At 40.9% G+C, this 19,310-nt stretch overlaps 1 protein-coding gene across 1 annotated transcript in view; it reads left to right on the top strand.

Annotated features, from left to right (window-relative positions):
- LOC126267131 (hemicentin-2-like) overlaps positions 1–19,310 on the top strand; it is a 140,858-nt gene that overhangs the window by 115,973 nt on the left and 5,575 nt on the right. Inside the window, exon 8 of the mRNA XM_049972054.1 lies at positions 9,646–9,923. Coding sequence (XP_049828011.1) covers positions 9,646–9,923 — 278 coding nt within the window. The remainder of the gene's footprint in view (positions 1–9,645; positions 9,924–19,310) is intronic.

Here is a 19,310-nt window from a genome sequence, read left to right as displayed (position 1 = left end):
CCATAACAGTATCTAGTCAGTTGTAAGTATTCCTCCATCATATAAGTGCACAAACTAGCTCATGCGATAGAGCATGTTATGAAGTAAAGATCCTTTGTCACAAGATGGCGTTGTAGGCATCATCACCAGAAAAAGGTATCTGTGACATGTGAATGCTTATCTGTAATAATATGGAAGCCGCCAATAGGTATTCTGCAGTATTTGGATAATGCATTACGTTTTATAAGAAGTTCATAGACAGATAAATACGAATCTATAAAACTTGCATAGATACTAATGACATGAGATTTTTGAATATGCAGTGCTTTATCAAGCCCTCAGGACACACGTGGATATTAAATTTTATCAAAATAGGGTGGCAACAGGAGCCTTCATCAGGAAAACCCATAGCGGACATCATACATGTCATCACGAGTTAATGTGAAACTACTGGGACGCCACTCACAGATTATAAAAGATTGTGCTTAAATTTATTACATATCCCTCAAAAATATATATAACACTGGTCTTTTATTTTATAGACTTTCCTTACCAAAGTCAACTATGGAATGTGTTCTTCTAAACTACAAATCAATCTTAACTATGATATGTAATAAATCAGACGAACGGAACTTCTATAAGAAATTAATTATGTATCTATTTACACGCTATAGCATAATTTTACAGTTTATTCGATACTGAATTCGTATAAAATTTCAAAAGTGATGGCTGTGGCTGTTGCACTTCAACTCAACGAAAGGAGTATAAACAAAGCGCATTTGAACAACATGTGCAGTAAAATAATATAAACCCATTATAATTAATAGCCATAGAAAACGCAATTAAATTATAACTCTGTGCCTCTTCCTCTACAGAACATAATACTCCCGTAGTGATCCCATGAAAATTTATGATCAATGACAATAATGGTGCGGTCAGAGAATAAAAACCATGATGTGTTTGTTACGTATCAGAATATTTAGGTGAACACAAAACATTGGTTCATCGTGCATGAAATACTAAATGCAAGGCACGTGAAACGACACACCCCCGAGGCATCAATCAATTTTATCAATGTCACGGTACATATGAGGTGTCATGTCCAATCAAAAGTCCCACTAAAAATGGCAATAAATAGACAGACCATCTTACGGCAAAACAAAAGAATTACTGGTTCTCACAATGACACCAACAAGCCGCAGTTCACTTCCATTGAACTGTACAAGGCCAGAGGATCATGACACAGCATAATACACACCATTAGAGCATTTGGAATGAAAAGGCAAGGACAGTCACAGAATTTGGAAAGGAAAACATAAGTACAGAGAAGGTGACTACGAAGATAACAGAAGAAATACTCCATACAAAAATGTTCAGGGAAATTCAGGAATACAGAAATACAAGTCACTGTGGAATGAAATACCAGAGGTAGGGAAGCGGAGGCAAAAAGGCTGCATCAAAAATGTGAAGATATTGAGAAAGAAATGATTGTCGGAAGGACTGACTTAACATATAGGAAAGTCAAAACAATTTTCTGTGAAATTAAAAGCAATGGTGGTAACATTAAGAGTTTAACGGAAATCCCAGAGTTAAATGCGGAGGAGATGCAGACAGGTGGAAGGAGTACATTGAAAGCCTGTATGAGGGAGAATATTTGTCTGACGTGATAGAAGAAGTATCTGCAGTCGATTTAGAAGAGACAGGGAATCCAGTATTAGAACCAGAATTTAAATGAGGTTTGGAGGACTTGAGATAAAATAAGGCGGAAATAATCGGTAACATTCCTTCAGCATTTCTAAACTCATTGGAGCAAGTGCGAACAAAACGACTATTGATGTTGGTGTGTAGTATGTATGAGTCTGGCGACATACCATCTGACTTTCGGAAAAATATAATCACCCAGTTCCAAAAACTGCGAGAGCTGACAAGTGCTAGAATGATCTCACAATCATCTTCACAGGTCACGCATCCACGTTACTGAGAAGGATAATAAACAGAGGAATGGGAAATAACATTGATGAAATGTCAAGTGACGATGTTTGGCTTTAGGAAAGGTAAAGACACCAAAGAGGCAATTCTGACGTCGCGGTTGATAATGGAAGCAATACTGACGGAAAACCAGGACACGTTCGTAGCATTTGTCGACCTGGGAAAAGCGTTCGACAATATGAAGTGGTACAAGATGTTCAAAATTCTGCGAAAAACAGGGGTAAGCTGTAGGGAGAGTCGTGTAATTACGAAGTATGCAACAGCCAAGTAGCAATAATAAGAATGGACGACCAAGAACGAATGCTCGAATTAAAAAACGTTTAAGACAGGAATGTAGTCTTTCACCCCTATAGTTCAATCTCTGCATGGTGGAAGGAATGCTGGAAATAAAAGAAAGATTCAGGATTGGAATTAAAATTCATGGTGAAACGATATCAATGGTACGATTCGTTGATGACATTGCTATTCTGAGCGAGAGTGAAGACGAATTACGTGATCTACTGAGGAGAAAGAGCAGTGGAATGAGTGCACAATATGGACTGAGAGTAAAGCGAAGAAAGACGAAGGTAATAAGAAGTAGCAGAAATGAGAACACCGAGAACCGTAACGTTAGGATTGTTGGTCACGAAGTGGACGAAGTTAAGAAATTCTGCTGCCTAGGCAACAAAATAACCCACGACAGACGGAGCAAGGAGGACATCAAAAGCAGAGTATCACTGGTAAAAAGGGCATACCGGGCCAAGAGAAGTCTACTAGTTTCATAGGCGTTAAACTGAGGAAAATATTTCTGGAAATTTACGTTTGGTGCACAGTATAGTATGGTAGTGAGACATGGACTGTGGGTAAAACGGAACAGGAGAGAATTGAAGCATTTGAGATATGGTGCTACAGACGAATGTTGAAAATTAGGTGGACTGACAACGTGGGGAATGAGGAACACCTACACAGAATCAGAGAGGAAAGGAATACGTGGAAACCACTGACAGGGAGACAGAACAGGATGATAGGGCAGCTGTTTAGACATGACGGAATGATTTCCATGGTACTAGAGGGAACTGTAGGGGGCAAAAACTGTAGAGGAAGACAGAGATTGGAATATAATTAGCAAATAATTGAGGACGTTTATTGCAAGTGCTACTCTGAGATGAAGAAGTTGGCACAGTAGAGGAATTAGTAGTGGGAGAGCAGAAGACTGATGACTAAAAACAAAAAAAACCTTTTCAGTACTTGTGTGAATCCCACAGGGAAGAGGAGCTCAGTTGTTACCATGGTTTTTCCAGTGCCATTGGGCGCACTATAAACCTCCTGCATCCATGAATATTCAGGCACCGAATTAAATATTTTAATGGGATTCAAATAAATATTTTCATTGAGCAAATTCAAAACAGCACAATAAATAAAAGAATTTCGGTTCATAGGGATCGTTTCATGTGTAAGATCATGTTCACCATTAACCTTATCACGAATTAATTTAAAGGCAATTGAAAGGTCATTTGCTGATCTGCCAAACGATAATTCTGTCTACAAAGCACAATATAAGGTTTTAGTGCTCAAATAATTCTGTTAAATTTAATAAATTTGGTCCTAGCAGTAGCAACGTTTTTTTCCATAATGTGTACTACCAATAGGGCAGGAAGTAATTTATGCCCAACACAAAAGACGTAAGAATAAAAAATTCATTACGGTTTGTTCAGTTTATTAACACCATACATTTTTAACTATATCAACGTATTTTCTGTAACCAAGATGCGGTCCTTTACGATCGCCACAAGAAAATTTAAAATGCAGATTTCGTTAATTGTCCTTGTCTTTAATTCGCTACAACATTTTAAAGATATTTTTATGTTTAAGAATCGTCTAAATCTGAAAATATGAACACTTCATTTTTTTGTGCAAAGTCACCTGTTTAAATATTTTGGTTATGTTTAACTGAAAAATTTAAAGCAATTAAGGAGTCTCGTATAATAAACCAATTTTTAAAAATATGCTCTACCTGACTAGATAACTGTATTTTCAGAAGATGAACACGAAGTACTGCCCTCTTCCCGCCTCCTCTTGGCACTGTGAGGATTATATTTCATTTGTAATAAAATTTACTAATCTCTGCTCTTGGACCTGAGATTACATTCCACAAGTCAAAAGAAATCACAGTAACAGAGTTGCGTATCCTGTGTTGATCTCTGAGTGTCCTTCTCCGAGTCTCCTCTTTATTTCCTTTTTATTAACACATTTAAAGCAATTCTTTTTTCCAATTTTCAGTGAGTTTGCAACACAACAACACAGAAATTAATTTGATAGCTTTGAGTGGAGAAACATAACTGCTTTCCAAATCTGAATTTTCTATATTGGACGGTGAACATCTTCCAGTGATTCAGCCATCTTATCCGTATTTGCATCCACTGTTATTTACTGTGAACACTACACAAACTGTACACGATAACAGCAATATCTTTAATGAGTCATCAATAACAGAAACATTGTCGAGTTGCTAAAACGATGGTTCTATAATCTCTCAATAGCAAGTGTTCCAATTGTGCACTCGGAACTCTGTCATTCATATTTAAAATTCGTCTCTAGAAACACACAGTTTCATCTGTCACATAGAATCTTTTCGACCCAACGAATCAAACACAATGGTATCAGCTGGAACCTTGGAGATATTGGAGCTTGGCTATTTCTCCACAGCTTGCCTCACGATTGTTATATACTATTAGCAGACGTCAAATTAAACTTTGTCCAGTGGTGGCGCATGAAAATTTTTACAAATGTGTTACAATGTGGTGGCCTATAATGTTTTGAATTGCACGGGTAGTAATTGCAAATAAACTGATTATATTAATTTTAGTTACATAAACTGAATTGTTTAAATATATTTAAATTTTATAATTACGTATTTAACATTGCAAGGAATAAAATAAAATGAAAAAGAATGTTGATAGCAGCAGGGTTCGAATCAGAGTCAATGAATTGCCAGTTAGTACATTTAACCACTCACCCATGGGGCCATTTCTGCTATAGCACCTCCAAAACACTTAATCACCTTGTACCCTACGCTTGCGCAGTACGTTAAACGCACTTTTAAAGAAAAATATTGACCTGGTGCTGTGAGCAACGTAACAATCATAATGCCAGAACGGATGATGTCACTTCAGAATGCAACAGAAAAGAGAGAGCTGCATCCCTTCTCTCAGTTGATTGTAGTACTGTTGATCACCATTTCCATCTCATGACACTGGTTTCTATTTATCGTGAAGAAAGCGTTGCAAAACATATTTTCGTCCACTTGTTTTGCACACGAACACGCATTCGAAGAGAAATGGAGTAATTTTTGTGCGATTTCGCCATGCATTGGAAGGGAAATGTAATTTTAGTGCGATTTCCAGCTTGCGTGCGAAGAGATATCTCATAATTTTAGTGCGATATTTGTAGAGAGCTGCAGCGTATTTGCACGTGACAACTGGACGCCTCAGACTTTGACACACTCATTTTCTTCCAATTTGTCAGGTGGAGTCTTGTCATTCCTAACGGTCGGGTTGTTAATGCAATATCAAATATTGTTCACAGTTAGAGAAATAGGTAGGACGTCTTGAAAGAGAGTGTTAATTGCAACACATCAAATAATACACAGCTTGAAAGATGAACTACTTTTGTCTTTTATGATGGTACATATGAGGTGGAAATACGCCTTATGTGCGTTCTAACATAGAAGTGGTAATGTACGGACAGCATACATCTTACTGTATCTAAAGATTTTAGCTGTTCATAGGGTGCTGGTATGCTGCGTGTCACAACTAAAGCCTCCGCATGGATATGATATCAATGGCCTTGGCACTTCAGAATCCAATTACTAATTTAATAGTGGTTATAATATTTAGAACTTAATGGTTATCTGTTATGAACATGAACCCTAACGCTGTCATATGTCAATGTTTGTGATTTCATGCTCAAAAAAGGTAAAATGTCACGTCGGATAAAGAGGAAACAGAGTGTTGCACAGCCGTGATACTAGTATAAAAAGGGGCACCGAGGAAATGTAGTTCTCATTCTGTATGTGCAGTATATATGTTGGGAGCACTGGCTGCTTTCAAAAAATAAATTTAGTTGACAGGCAGAGACGAAAGATGTTCTATTTATTTATGAAGAATACAGAAAGAACTCGAAGAGAACAGCCCGGATGTACGCCCAAGGATATCTCGACAGACAGTGTTCAATTTGAATGACAATTCAACAGATGTGCAGAACATTGTTGCTATTACTTTCAATTATATTCGCAGTATGTATCCCCTTTTTGCATGCTCCTATGCTGTGGGAATGCTAACATAACACATGTTTCTCAAAAACCCATGCAGCATTTGTACACTTCACAAAATGTAATGTTCATATTGTGTTCCGTGTCTACTTACTGTTGAAGTACACTTGTTTACTTGTGATTTTGGGGCCCAATTTGAATTTTGTTTGCTTTTAATCTCCCACCGATGCAAGTGTGTGTTTTCTTTATCAAGTAGATAGAAATGCAGGCATACACAATAATGATTCATCAGGTAACTACGGCGACAGTTCTGCTCTCGATTCTTCCAAAGCGTTGTAAGAATGGGGCACACCAAAAATCGTATGGAGTTTTACAGCAGAGGACTGGGCTGTATAGATTTTTGAATAATAATAAACTCGCATCATGGGTTTGATACCGATACAGTAATTTATGTAATATGGGTAAATTAGTAACTGCAACAAAATGGAGATCACAAAAGAATATGGTCATGAAGATTTCCTTGCAATTCCCTTTATATAAAGTGTTCCAAATGCTCAACGTCATCTGCAATGTACGTTTTCAGCCACTGGTCCATGAATTTTTTGATAGATCTACTATATCGCTTCACACACTGCAACAGTACCATTTTCGAACATGTTTTGGGTCGTCGGGTATTTTTCATACACTTCACTTATGACTTAATACCGAGAAAAATCCAGTATAGTGTAATCAGGGTAGAGAGCAGGGCAACCGTTTATGTAACGCAACAAAAGGACCTTTGTTTTTGTGTATAATTTCGTTAGATTAATTAATACCTGAACTATATCTCCATTCCACAAACTGATTGCTCATAGCCGTTAATGACACCACAATAATAAGTAGACCGGAAATACCATACTTGTCACAGACGTTTTTGTGTGTCTGAACTTTATTCTCAATGTTCTAGGATTTGTACACGTGTTATATGGTGGAAATCTTCAACTTGTTGCTGATCATCTTTCAGTATGTCTTCAGTTCTTCGGTCTGTTTGTCTGCATATCCATTTTTTCTTTTTTGTCATCAGTCTTCTTTGATGTGAATTCCTCTCCTGTGCCAACCTTCTGATCTCAGAGTAGAATTTGCAACCTACGTCCTCAATTATTTGCTGGATGTATTCCAATGTCTTCCTCTACAGTTTTTTCCCTCTACAGCTCTCTCTAGTACCATGAAAGTCATTCATTGGTGTCTTAACAGATATCCTATCATCCGGTCACCTCCTTATCAGTGTTTTGCATATATTGCTTCAATCTCCGATTCTACACGCAACCTCCTCATTCCTTAACAAATTTTCAACATTCGTCAGTAGCACCACGTTTCAAATGCTTCGATTCTCTTCTGTTCCACTTTTCCCAGCTCATGCTTCACTACCATAGAATGCTGTACTCCAGACGTACATTCCCAGAAAATTCTTCTTCAAATTAAGGCCGATGTTTTATATTAGTAGACTTCTCTTGGCCAGGAATGCCCTTTTTGCCATTGTTAGTCTGCTTTTGATGTCTGCCTTGTTCCGTCCTTCATTCTTTATTTTACTTCCTAGGTAGTAGAATTCCTTAACTTCATCCTTATATTCAATTTTTCGCTGATCATTACGTTCAGCAGTTAACAATCGTGCATTATATAAATGATTTGTCCACTCGTTTGAAAAATTATGCTCTCGTGCCGTCTTTAGTGACGTAATGGTAATGCCATTCAGTAAAAATGTTGGCAAGTCAAATGATGGCAAGTCAAACGGCAAATATAATTGTGGCTCTAACTTAAGTAACGCTTTAGTCCTATACGTTGCACGTGTTTCGGTAATTCCGAAGTTACAGCATCGACTCTTCCTCACTTGATAGAGTTCAGCTCATTCAGTGCTCTGTCACACTCAGACTGTTTAACTTAATAACAGTTACACCTTGTAACATTACCAATCGCGCTCAAGATTAACGTTACTAGCGAGCTCTCCTTTCCTGCCAATGCTCTGGGAATGATTACCTCAATATCAGTCTTGTTCATGATTTACGTTATTGGCAATCTCTCCCTCCCTGCCATTATTCTGGACATTATTTCCAATTTAGGGAGTGTACTCCTTACATTTACTGATTCGTTCTTGTTTTGTGTTCATGTGGATAACTATAACCATACAAATGTAATGCGGTCACAAACCCAGAAAAAATTAATTGACTACATCTTCGTAATTATTTGCTCTCTTCATAATCCTAGTTATTATGAAATTATTAATTATTTCGTAATTATAAAACCATGTGTTCCACTGCAACTAACTAGCAAAATTCATTTCCCGTTCAAAGGTAGACACGGGCATAGCACCATCAATGGGACCTTGTCTAACTAAGCACTGTGGCCTTCACAGAAACATCCTTCGCACATTCATTATTTACAAACTAATTCATCTGCAGTAGTAACTTCAGTCCGTAAATAAATCTATTCATTATTCAATTCATCTCTAGTACGATACTGTACTTTCAGCATTGCATTGAACATGTTCCGTCATAACAATTCCACATAGTTTCTACCTCATATTACCTAATATTTCGGTTGTACCCACCTACAGGTTCGGATTGTAAGTGACAATGCAAGAGACTGACAAAAATTGGTCGGACGTTTAGGTTTAGGCCCACTAATTATCAGAAAATTGTAGTAGCCATTGGGTTGTACTAACCGCTCAACACTCTAGTGGGTTACGCTTTGATAACTCTATCCACATTGTCAAAGTTTGGCGTGACCAATTTGACATATTTGACGGGAGTCTTTCCTACCAATTCACTATCTTTCTGTAGGTTTCTCCTACTTCTCTTAGAACTGGTCTTGGGAACGTTGAGGAGTGTGACTTTTCTGCAAAATATAGTAATTTAATTTGAGATATATTTACGTGAGACCCACTGATAAGTTAATTCTGTTTCACTGTACAGCAATGGATTTCGCGAGAAGTTCTCCATACGCCACTATTTATCAGGTGGACTGAATACACACGTATAGACTTAATGGACTCTTGTTTTGTAACTGGATGTTTTCAATATTCCTCATTAGTACATTACGTTCTGACAATTGTTAGTTCATTACACAAAACTGATATCGTATTCGAGTCCCCATGCAATAACATAGAGCCCATAAGCTCAAGAAGCGATCCAATGTAAGTCTGATATTAGTTAACATGGCTGAGTGGAAAATATAAGGAAAAGAGAGGTATTATATAAGAATATTATCGCATACAATATCCTCCATGGCTACGTTGTGATGTGACATTCCCACTGTTTTCCATTAAAATGGAAGCCACAGGAAGTAATGACGAAGTATGACAAGACGGCTATAATGTTTTTTTTGTTTTATCTGATGTAATCTGCAGTAAATAGGGCCGTTGATATTGTGTTAAATCACTTTTTTTGTCACAGGATTGCCAGACGCTCCATCCAACTGCTCCGTTTTGAACGAGACGACTGACACTTTCGCGGTACAGTGCTCTAACTCAACTGACCTTGGATTCCGCCAGAGCTACCAGCTAGAAGTCTTCGATGTCAAAACAGGCAACTTAATGTTCAATAAGACGCAGAAGTCGCCAGTCTTCCTGGTGGACGACATCGAACCTAACCAAGACATCACGATGCGCATCGCAGCTGTCAGCCCCAGGGGTCGCAGCGAATGGACCAGGATGAACATCTTCAGAGTCCCGGTGAGTGACCGAAACGTCCAGATTCGTGCTCTAAGCTCTAAATGCTAAGGCCGCTACGTACGATATACACTACTGGCCATTAAAATTGCTACACCAAGAAGAAATGCAGGAGATAAACGGGTATACATTGGACAAATATATTTCACTAGAACTGACATGCGATTACATTTTCAGGCAATTTGGATGCAAAGATACCGAGAAATCAGTACCCAGAACAGCCACCTCTGGCCGTTGAAAATGGTTCAAATGAGTCTGAGCAGTATGTGACTTAACTTCTGAGGTCATCAGTCGCCTAGACCTTAGAACTAATTAAACCTAACTAACCTAAGGACATCACACACATCCATGCCCGAGGCAGATTTCGAACCTGCGACCGTATCGGTCGCTCGGCTCGAGACTCGTTTGACGCTGGGCCTAGAACCGCATGGCCACTCCGGCCGGTTCCTCTGGTCATAATAACGGCCTTGATATGCCTGGGCATTGAGTCAAACAGAGCTTCGATGGAGTGTACAAGTACAACTTCCCATGCAGCTTCAACACGATACCACAGTTCGTCAAGAGTAGGGACTGGCGTATTGTGACGAGCCAGTTGCTCGGCCACCATTGACCAGATAGTTTCAATTGGTGAGAGATCTGGAGAATGGGCTGGCCATGGCACCAGTCAAACATTTTCTGTATCCAGAAAGCCCCATACAGGAGCTGCAACATTCGGTCGTACATTATCCTGCTGAAATGTAGGGTTTCGCAGACATCGAATGAAGGGTAGAACCGCAGGTCGTAACACATCTGAAATGTAACGTCCACTGTTTAAAGTGCCGTCAATGTGAACAAGAGGTGACCGAGAGGTGTAACCATTGGCACCTCATACCATCACGCCGGGTGATACGCCAGTATGGCGATGGCGAATACACGCTTCCACTGTGCGTTCACCGCGATGTCGCCAAACACGGATGAGACCATCATGGTGTTGTAAACAGAACCTGGATTCATCCGAAAAAATTACGTTCTGTCATTCGCGGACCCAGGTTCGTCATTGAGTACACCATCGCGTGTGCTCCTTTCTGTGATGCAGCGTCAACGGTAACCGCCAGTCCATGGTGCACCAAACGTCGTCGAACTCTTCCTGCAGATGGTTGTTGTCTTGCAGACGTCCGCATCTGTTGACTTTGGGATTGAGACGTTGCTGCGCGATCCGTTACAGCCATGCGGATAAGATGCCTCTCATCTCGACTGCTAGAGATACGTGGCCGTTGGGATCCAGCACGGCGTTAAGTATTTCCCTCCTGAACTCACCGATTCCATATTCTGCTAACAGTGATTGGATCTCGACCAATGCGAGCAGCAATGCCGCGTTACTATAAACCGCAGTCACAATAGGCTACAATATGACCTTTATCAAAGTTGGAAACGTGATGGCACGCATTTCTCCTCCTTACACGAGGCATCACAACAACTTTTCAAAATAGTTCAAATGGCTCTGTGCACTATGGGACGTAACTTGCCAGTTCATCAGATCAAATGCGATTGGCTACAATCAGACCTTTATCAAAGTCGGAAACGTGATTGTACGCATTTATCCTCCTTACACGATGCATCACTACAACGTTTCACCAGGCAACGCCGGTCAACTGCTGTTTGTGTATGAGAAATCGGTTGTAAACTTTCCTCATGTCAGCACGTTGTAGGTGTCGCCTCCTGCGCCAACCTTGTGTGAATGCTCTGAAAAGCTAATCATCTGCATATCACAGCATCTTCTTCCTGTCGGTTTTAGCACGTCATCTTCGTGGTGCAGCAATTTTAATGGCCCGTAGTGTAGTTTTTTTTTGCGTTGGCATCCAACGTTCAACAGTTTACTCGTTTATGTTTCACTGCACGCATGTCATTTCATAGAGTGAATGCAACAGGCTGCCATAACCCAAAGGTTTCTTGTTGCCGTGTTGATGGTGACGCAACACCATCGCAATTCTTATTCACACCGTGGCAAACAGTGACGCAGTTTAACACACTTCCGTATGGTTGTTTTTGTATGGAAGTGAACTAATAACATGTTCATTTGCTAGTTTGTAATAAAATATTTCAGTAATCAAATACCCTTGAGTAAGATGCTGTCACATCAGTGCAGAGTAAGGCACGAAGACAAACCACATACATATACTGTCGAGTAGCATTAATGTGAGCACCGTCTATGTTCGACGTCAACTTCTAATCACCACTCACAGACGACAGGTGGCAGCACCAGCAGTCGAGGAAAGCATGTGAGAGGGGAGTCGGTAAGGAGTGCAGCAGCTGCCATATTGCGAAAACGAAGCGATTTATCTCACGCCCAAAGGACATTATCATTGACTTTCAGGGGAAGTTTGCAAATATTTCCGATGGGCTAAGTCTGCAAACAGATAGCATGCACTGTAGTTAAAGTACCCCGTTCAGGGGAAAAAGGCGCTATCGAAAACAGGAGCCGAGGCTGATTTGGTGCAGGTTAGGTCATATACAGGGTGGTTCATTGATCGTAACCGGGCATAATATCTCATGAAATAAGCGTCAAACGAAAAATCTACAAAGAACGATACTTGTCTAGCCTGAATGGGGAAACCAGACGGCGCTATGGTTGGCGCCCTAGATGGCGCTGCCATAGGTGAAACGAATATCTACTGCGTTTTTTTAAAAATAGGAACCTCCATTCCTTATTACATATTCGTGTAGTACGTAAAGAAATATGAATGTTTCAGTTGGACCACTTTTTTCGCTTTGTGACAGATAGCGCTGTAATAGTCACAATTTTAGACGAACAATTGGTAACAGGTAGGTTTATTAATTAAAATATAAAACCTAGTACGTTTGAACATTTGATTTCGGTTGTTCCAATGTGATACATATGCCTTTGTGAACTTATCATTTCCGAAAACGCATGCTGTTACAGCGTGATAAACTGTAAATACCACATAAATGCAATAAATGCTCAAAATGATGTCCGTCAACCTCAATGTATTCTGTAGTACGTGTAACGACATTCCTCTCCTCTCAACAGCGAGTAGTTCGCCTTCTTTAATGTTCGCAGATGCATTGACAATGGGCTGATGCTTGTTGACAAGCGTTGTTGGTGGATAAGGATAGCAAATATCCTTCAACTTTCCCCACAGAAAGAAATCCGAAAACGTCACATACCGTGAACGTGCGGGCCATGATATGGTGCTTCGACGATCAATCCACCTGTCATGAAATATGCTATTCAAAACCGCTTCAACAGCACGCGAGTTATGTGCCGGACTTCCATCATGTTGGAAGTACAACGCCATTCTGTCATGCAGTGAAACAATTGTAGTAGCATCGGTAGAACATTACGTAGGAAATCAGCATACATTGCACCGTTTAGATTGTCATCGATAAAATGGAGACCAATTATCCTACCTCCCATAATGCCGCACCATACATTAACCCTCCAAGGTCGCTAATGTTCCACTTGTCGCAGCCATCGTGGATACCCAATAGTGGATATTATGCTGGTTTACGTTACCGCTGTTGGTGAATGAGGCTTCGTCACTAAATAGAACGTGTGTGAAACATCTGTCATCGTTCAAAGTAGTCGCCATGCAATCCATGATGCATAGAAATATGATACGTGTGCAATCGATGTTGATGTAGAATTCTCAAAACCGACGTTTTTGAGATTCCCGATTCCCTCGCAATTTGTCTGCTACTGATGTGAGGATTAGTTGCGACAGAAGCTAAAACACCGACTTGAAATCATCATTTGTTGCAGGTCGTGGTTGACGTTTCACATGTGCCTGAACACTTCCTGTTTCCTTAAATAACGTAACAATCCGTCGAACGGTCCGGACACTTGAATGATGTCGTCCAGGATACCGAGTAGAATACATAGTACAAGCCCGTTGGGCATTTTCATCACAATAACCATACATCAAAAAGATATCGACCTTTTCCGCAATTGGTATTCGGTCCATTTTAACACGGGTAATGTATCACGAAGCAAATACCGTCCGCACTGGCGGAATATTACGCAATACCATATTCTTATACGTTTGTGACTATTACAGCGGCATCTACCACAAAGCGAAAAAAGTGGTCCAACTAAAACATTCATATTTCTTTACGTGCTACACGAATATGTAATAAGAAATGTGGGTTCCTATTAAAAAAAAAAAAGTTGAAATCCATTTTACCTATGGCAGCGCCATCTACCGGGCCAACCATAGCGCCATCTGGTTTCCCCCTTCAAGCTAGACGAGTTTCGTTATTTGTAGTTTTTTCGATTTATGCTTATTTCGTGAGATATCTTGCCCGGTCACTATCAATGGGCCACCCTGTATAACCGGGTAAAAAATGGCCGTGGAGATATGTACTGGTGAATAGACATGCTACTGTTGAGCAACTAACCGGCCAGGTGAACCAAGGGCTTACCAACAGTGTCTCCTTAATGACTGTTGAGCGAACGTTGCTGCGGATGGGTCTCTGCAGCATCCGCCTGGTCGATGTACCCATGCTGACTCATTTTCACCGGCGACGAAGACTGGGTGTTGCACACCACTAGCCTAGTTTGACATCTACTGAGTAGCGTCAGGTGGCCTTTCCAGATAAATCACATTTTATGCTGCGTCTGACTCATTTCCTTTGGCCTGTGCGTCCATGCAACAATCTTTGGAAGGCTCTAGGTCGGAGGAGGTAGCAGTACGGTCTGGGGAATGTTTGCATGACATTCCATGAATGAGCTCGTTATCCTGGAAGGCACAATAGATCAAGTACGCATCTATCCTTGGGGACCATTTCAACCTCAACTCGCACTTTTTTCTACTCGACACGATGCCATCTACCAGTAGGATAACGCAATTTGTCACATAGCTCGCACTGTACGAACGTGGTTCAATGAGCAGCACGATGAGTTAACCGATGTCCCCTCTTTTCCTCTGGAGCTGTCTACTACGATGGAAGTTATTCTCTGATGTCTTAACAAATCTCCTATCATATATCTCTTCTTGTTGTCATTGTTTTCGACAAGTTCCCTACTTCGCCAGTTGTGCGGAGAAGCTCCACATTCCTTACCTTGTTTTTTCGACAATCTATTGAAGCATTTCTCATGTCACCCAGCCTTCTTCGCACTTACTTTTCTTCCACGCGCGATTTTCTGTCCAACACCTGTGGCTGCTCTTCCTCTAATGAACTGCATACTATATTTTAGCATAGTACCGACATCTGCAGCGAACGCCAAACGTGTGTAATAACTCTCCAGTGCTTCTGCATCCATTTAGCTCCACTCTGATTCTCCCGCGACGATTCTCGCAAACCTCAGTCAACTCTTCGACATAGCTAAATTGTGATCTGAGTCTACATCTGCAGTCCAATGTCGGATTCCTGAATCTACGTCCGATAGTGATGTAATATAGATGGAATCTTCCCACATCTTACGGCGTTTCCAAGTATACCTCCTCCCTTGTGATTCGTGAACAAGTTTTGCAGTGTTAAAAGCTGCAAATTATTGCGGAACTCCATTAGTATTTCTCCCCTCTCATTGCTACTATCAGGCCTATGTTCTCCCTTCTACTCATTCCCCTAGAATATAATTACAATCATCCATAAGTATCAGACTTTCATCTCCCTTGACGTAGTTAATTACCTGTTCGTTATATTCACTTACATCTTGCATCTCTTTATCATCTCTTGCGACGTCGGTATATATATATATATATATATATATATATATATATATATATATATATATATATATCTGAAATATTGCTGTTATTGTTAGGATGCTGTCGAATCTGCTGAGAACAAACCTGTCTCTTAACTGTTCACAGTAACTCAGTCTCTCCGCTATCCTCCTATATTCGTCTTAACAGAAATTCTTATCTTCCTTCCATTGCACCTCACTAGCCCCAGCATTTATAGCGTGAACCTTAGCATTCACACTTCAAATTTCCTAGCTTCCCTACCACGTGAAAATTTCTGGAATTCCTCTCCCCGAGTCGTATAACTTTATCATTTCGTTGGTTATTCAACTTTTTTCTCATGGTCACCTCCCCCTTGGCTGACTGCTCCTGGAGACTCAAGAGCGGGGACTACCCTGGAATGTGAGACCTGACTTTCTCCCAAGTGTATACAATGTTCAAATAACTGGCCGGAACTCAACCAGGTTACGGCGTCGACAACCAACGATATTTCAACAGTAACACACTACCATTTTCAAGGCAAAGTTGCCCCATTGCATACCGAAGATGACTGACGTTAGAAGTTATAGAGAGGCGAAATTAATAATCAGCGATTGAGGTAGCATAAAATCTATTCCTCTGTTTTTTGGAAAGGGGGAGAGCAGGATTGGATTCCATGCTTAATTTAAACAAACCAATATCTTTGTTTATAAGTTTACTTGCTAATTTAATTCCAAAAGCTTCTTTAATAACACAATTCCAACAGCTGGAAATGCAGGCCGAAATCTCCGTTTGTGATACGGCGTAGGTTGACCAGTACCAAGACTATGGCGGAATTACTCGACTGTATACAAGCGTGTGTGCCGCTTATGCTTAGTAGACCGGCCCTCCACAATCCTGATAGTCTGCCCCGTATATGGCATGCAGCAACTGCAAGGAATCAGGTAGACATCCAGCTTACGTAAATCAATATTTATGGAATCTAAAAGATCCCTGATCACAGATGTTGGTGGAAACACAAATTTCACATCATATTTTCCCAATACAGGTCCTATCCTGTTTAAATGCTCCCTTAGTAAGGGTAAAAAATCGTTGTCTTTGGCATCACCTCGGTATTGCCGTATCATCACTCACTTGGTACACACTTGGCTCATAGCACAACGCACATCTGATCTGTCAAACTAAAGGTGACTTCGAGGCTGGCTAACTTAGCTGACATAATCACAGGGTACGAAATAGAAGCAAGGTACGAAGCACTCTTTCACGTTGGGCCCGATGCTGGGAGCTATTGGCCTGCAGATACACGTCAGTGTGAGTAGGCTTCCTATAAACTGCCAACGTACCATCCACCTTCCTCTTGGCAAGTACAGCAAGGAAAGGAAGATAGCCATTCGTTTGTATCTCCACCATGAAACAACCGACCTATTCAATCCACCCACATATTTGTGGTGTCTGTTTGCTAACAGAAGTTAGAGGAAACCATAAAATTTTCTACTACAATCGACAATAAGAGTTGAAAAATTACTATGGTTAAGTGAGAAAATATAATCTACAAATATAAAGAAACTGATAAGATTCAAACAGAACCAAATTTGATTGTGAATGAAATCTATCATCTGTATCCCGACATCACTCCCAGTACTTTCGTCTTGCCAAAGCATAGTTTCTTGATCTGGTTCCAAGATGCACTATCTGTAATTATGCACCACACATTTGTTTTCGCACATGGGAGTTGTATAGTTTTGTCTGGGCTTTCTGAAGGGAGAGGTAGATAATGATAAAGGTTCCGTTCCCTTAGGTCGCAAACCAAAATGTGTACAGTTACAGACTAAAGTATAATAGCTGCAAAGCGAAGAGATGACTACGTCTTAGGAGACCTACACAGATGTCTAAGAGAAAATGACCTTCGCGTATGTCCGACGTCAAGAAGCCACTCACAAACGGCTGGTGGCAGACATAGCTCTAGATGGTCTATTATAATGGTCCAGTCGCAGACTCGTACAGTCTTCAGGAGAGAACAGGGGGGAATGCAGTGGTGAGGTCCTAGTTACACTCGAGAGCGCCAAGAAAACATCATTCTGAATAACACATTTATGAAACAGAAATACAGGATTGTCTTCGTTAGTGTTTTGCCACAACTGTGCCAGTCCACTAGTGCTTCGTCAGCAGCAGAATACCGTTGTGTGATCGACTCGCAGTAACGCCAATACAGAGAAGCGTCAGGTGCCAGGTGTTTCATCATGGCGGGGTGGTGGGGGGGGGGGGTCATGTTCTGCGGCCTCCAGCTCTGCGTACTGGCTACAGGGTGCGGCTCCCAGTTTAGGAAACACGAGCCAGCAGCATCGCCGTCAGCGTCAGAAATCGGATGAGCAGCTGTGTTCCGCTCCTCTCGAAGGCAGACAACGGACAGCGTCCAGGTCATGCAAGTCAATACTTCAGGAGGCGTGTGCAGTGATGGCTGCTTCTGCGCCCCATCAGTGTCGCCCCGGTAGTAGGCACTGCAGCTGCCAGCAGCAGCATCCTTCCAGCTTAACTCGTTTCTTCATAGACCATCGAAGACACCTACGCATGCTAAGGGTTAAACTCATTGCCTTGCCTCTCACTGGATAGCTAAAACTGATCCAGGGCCTGATGTTACGCATTGGGCATTCGGCAATCAGCAATCAACACTAAGAAATTAGCAATGGAATTTGTTTAGAATGGAGGGTATTTATGTTGAAGCTTCCTACGCGCTCCTGCGGCTGCGGGGACGGCTGGTTTCAGCTCGCAGTCAGCTCTGCTAGTGACTTCAGACTTTCGCAACTTCACCCTTCTGATGCGCTATTCCGTTCTCTCTGCACCTAAATACTTACAGCTGCGTTGCATCTAGCCTTTCTGACAGTTGCGTTGTACCTGTTCTTTCGTATGTAACTCTGCTTTATCACTAGTATGATGGTATCTCTCAGCTTCCATGATGACTTAATGCTGATGGTACCCGTCCAATCGAAAGACGCAGAAAGTGATAAGAGGATGAGCTACAAAAAGACCTTTGCCAGCGAGGAGTTCTGTGAGAAATGGATTCAAAGCGCACAACCCTCTGCCATCTATGGAGGAGTATTGTGAGGTCGGCTCATTATCTACAAGATTATTCATCGCCGATGGTTCGGCCTCAGGGAGCGGCCAAGCTAGAACTTGTACAAATTTTTGTGTCTGCCGGGCATACTATGTTGGGGCACGATAAATCCTCTTCCTTCAGAAAATTCGTCTCGAATTTTTAGTTTGGAACACCATTAATAAACTAATCCTACATATTTTTCACCTGTAGTTACACATTTTACAGTTGTACCTAGTCTTGCATTACCATACAGCTAATTTACATTACCTTTAACGTAGGACTTCGCAGAAGTCGTACATTGCACACTAAAATAGTTATTCATATTCTTAGAAGTTCATCAATTAGCTTACACATAATTTATTTACTGTGTCTGAACTTTTTTTTACAAACCAACTAAAGTGTATTTGGGACATAAGTAAACCTGAGCGGTGCACTGACTTTCGTTTAAAGTAGAAGGAGATTACACAAATCGCAATCAGATCCACTACAGTCCTAGAGACGTCACGCTTATAGTCGTTTCGCTACAATGTTGTCTATCGCGGTATTACTGCATGTGCTGGAACATTTGTTCGTCTGTAATTCTCCCTTTCTGCATTGCTACTACTTCGTCTAGTGAGCGTAGAATGTTTTGAT

Source organism: Schistocerca gregaria, chromosome 4 (genome assembly GCF_023897955.1).
Source record: "Schistocerca gregaria isolate iqSchGreg1 chromosome 4, iqSchGreg1.2, whole genome shotgun sequence".
NCBI lineage: Eukaryota > Metazoa > Arthropoda > Insecta > Orthoptera > Acrididae > Schistocerca > Schistocerca gregaria.
This window is presented reverse-complemented; position numbering and strand designations above follow the sequence as displayed.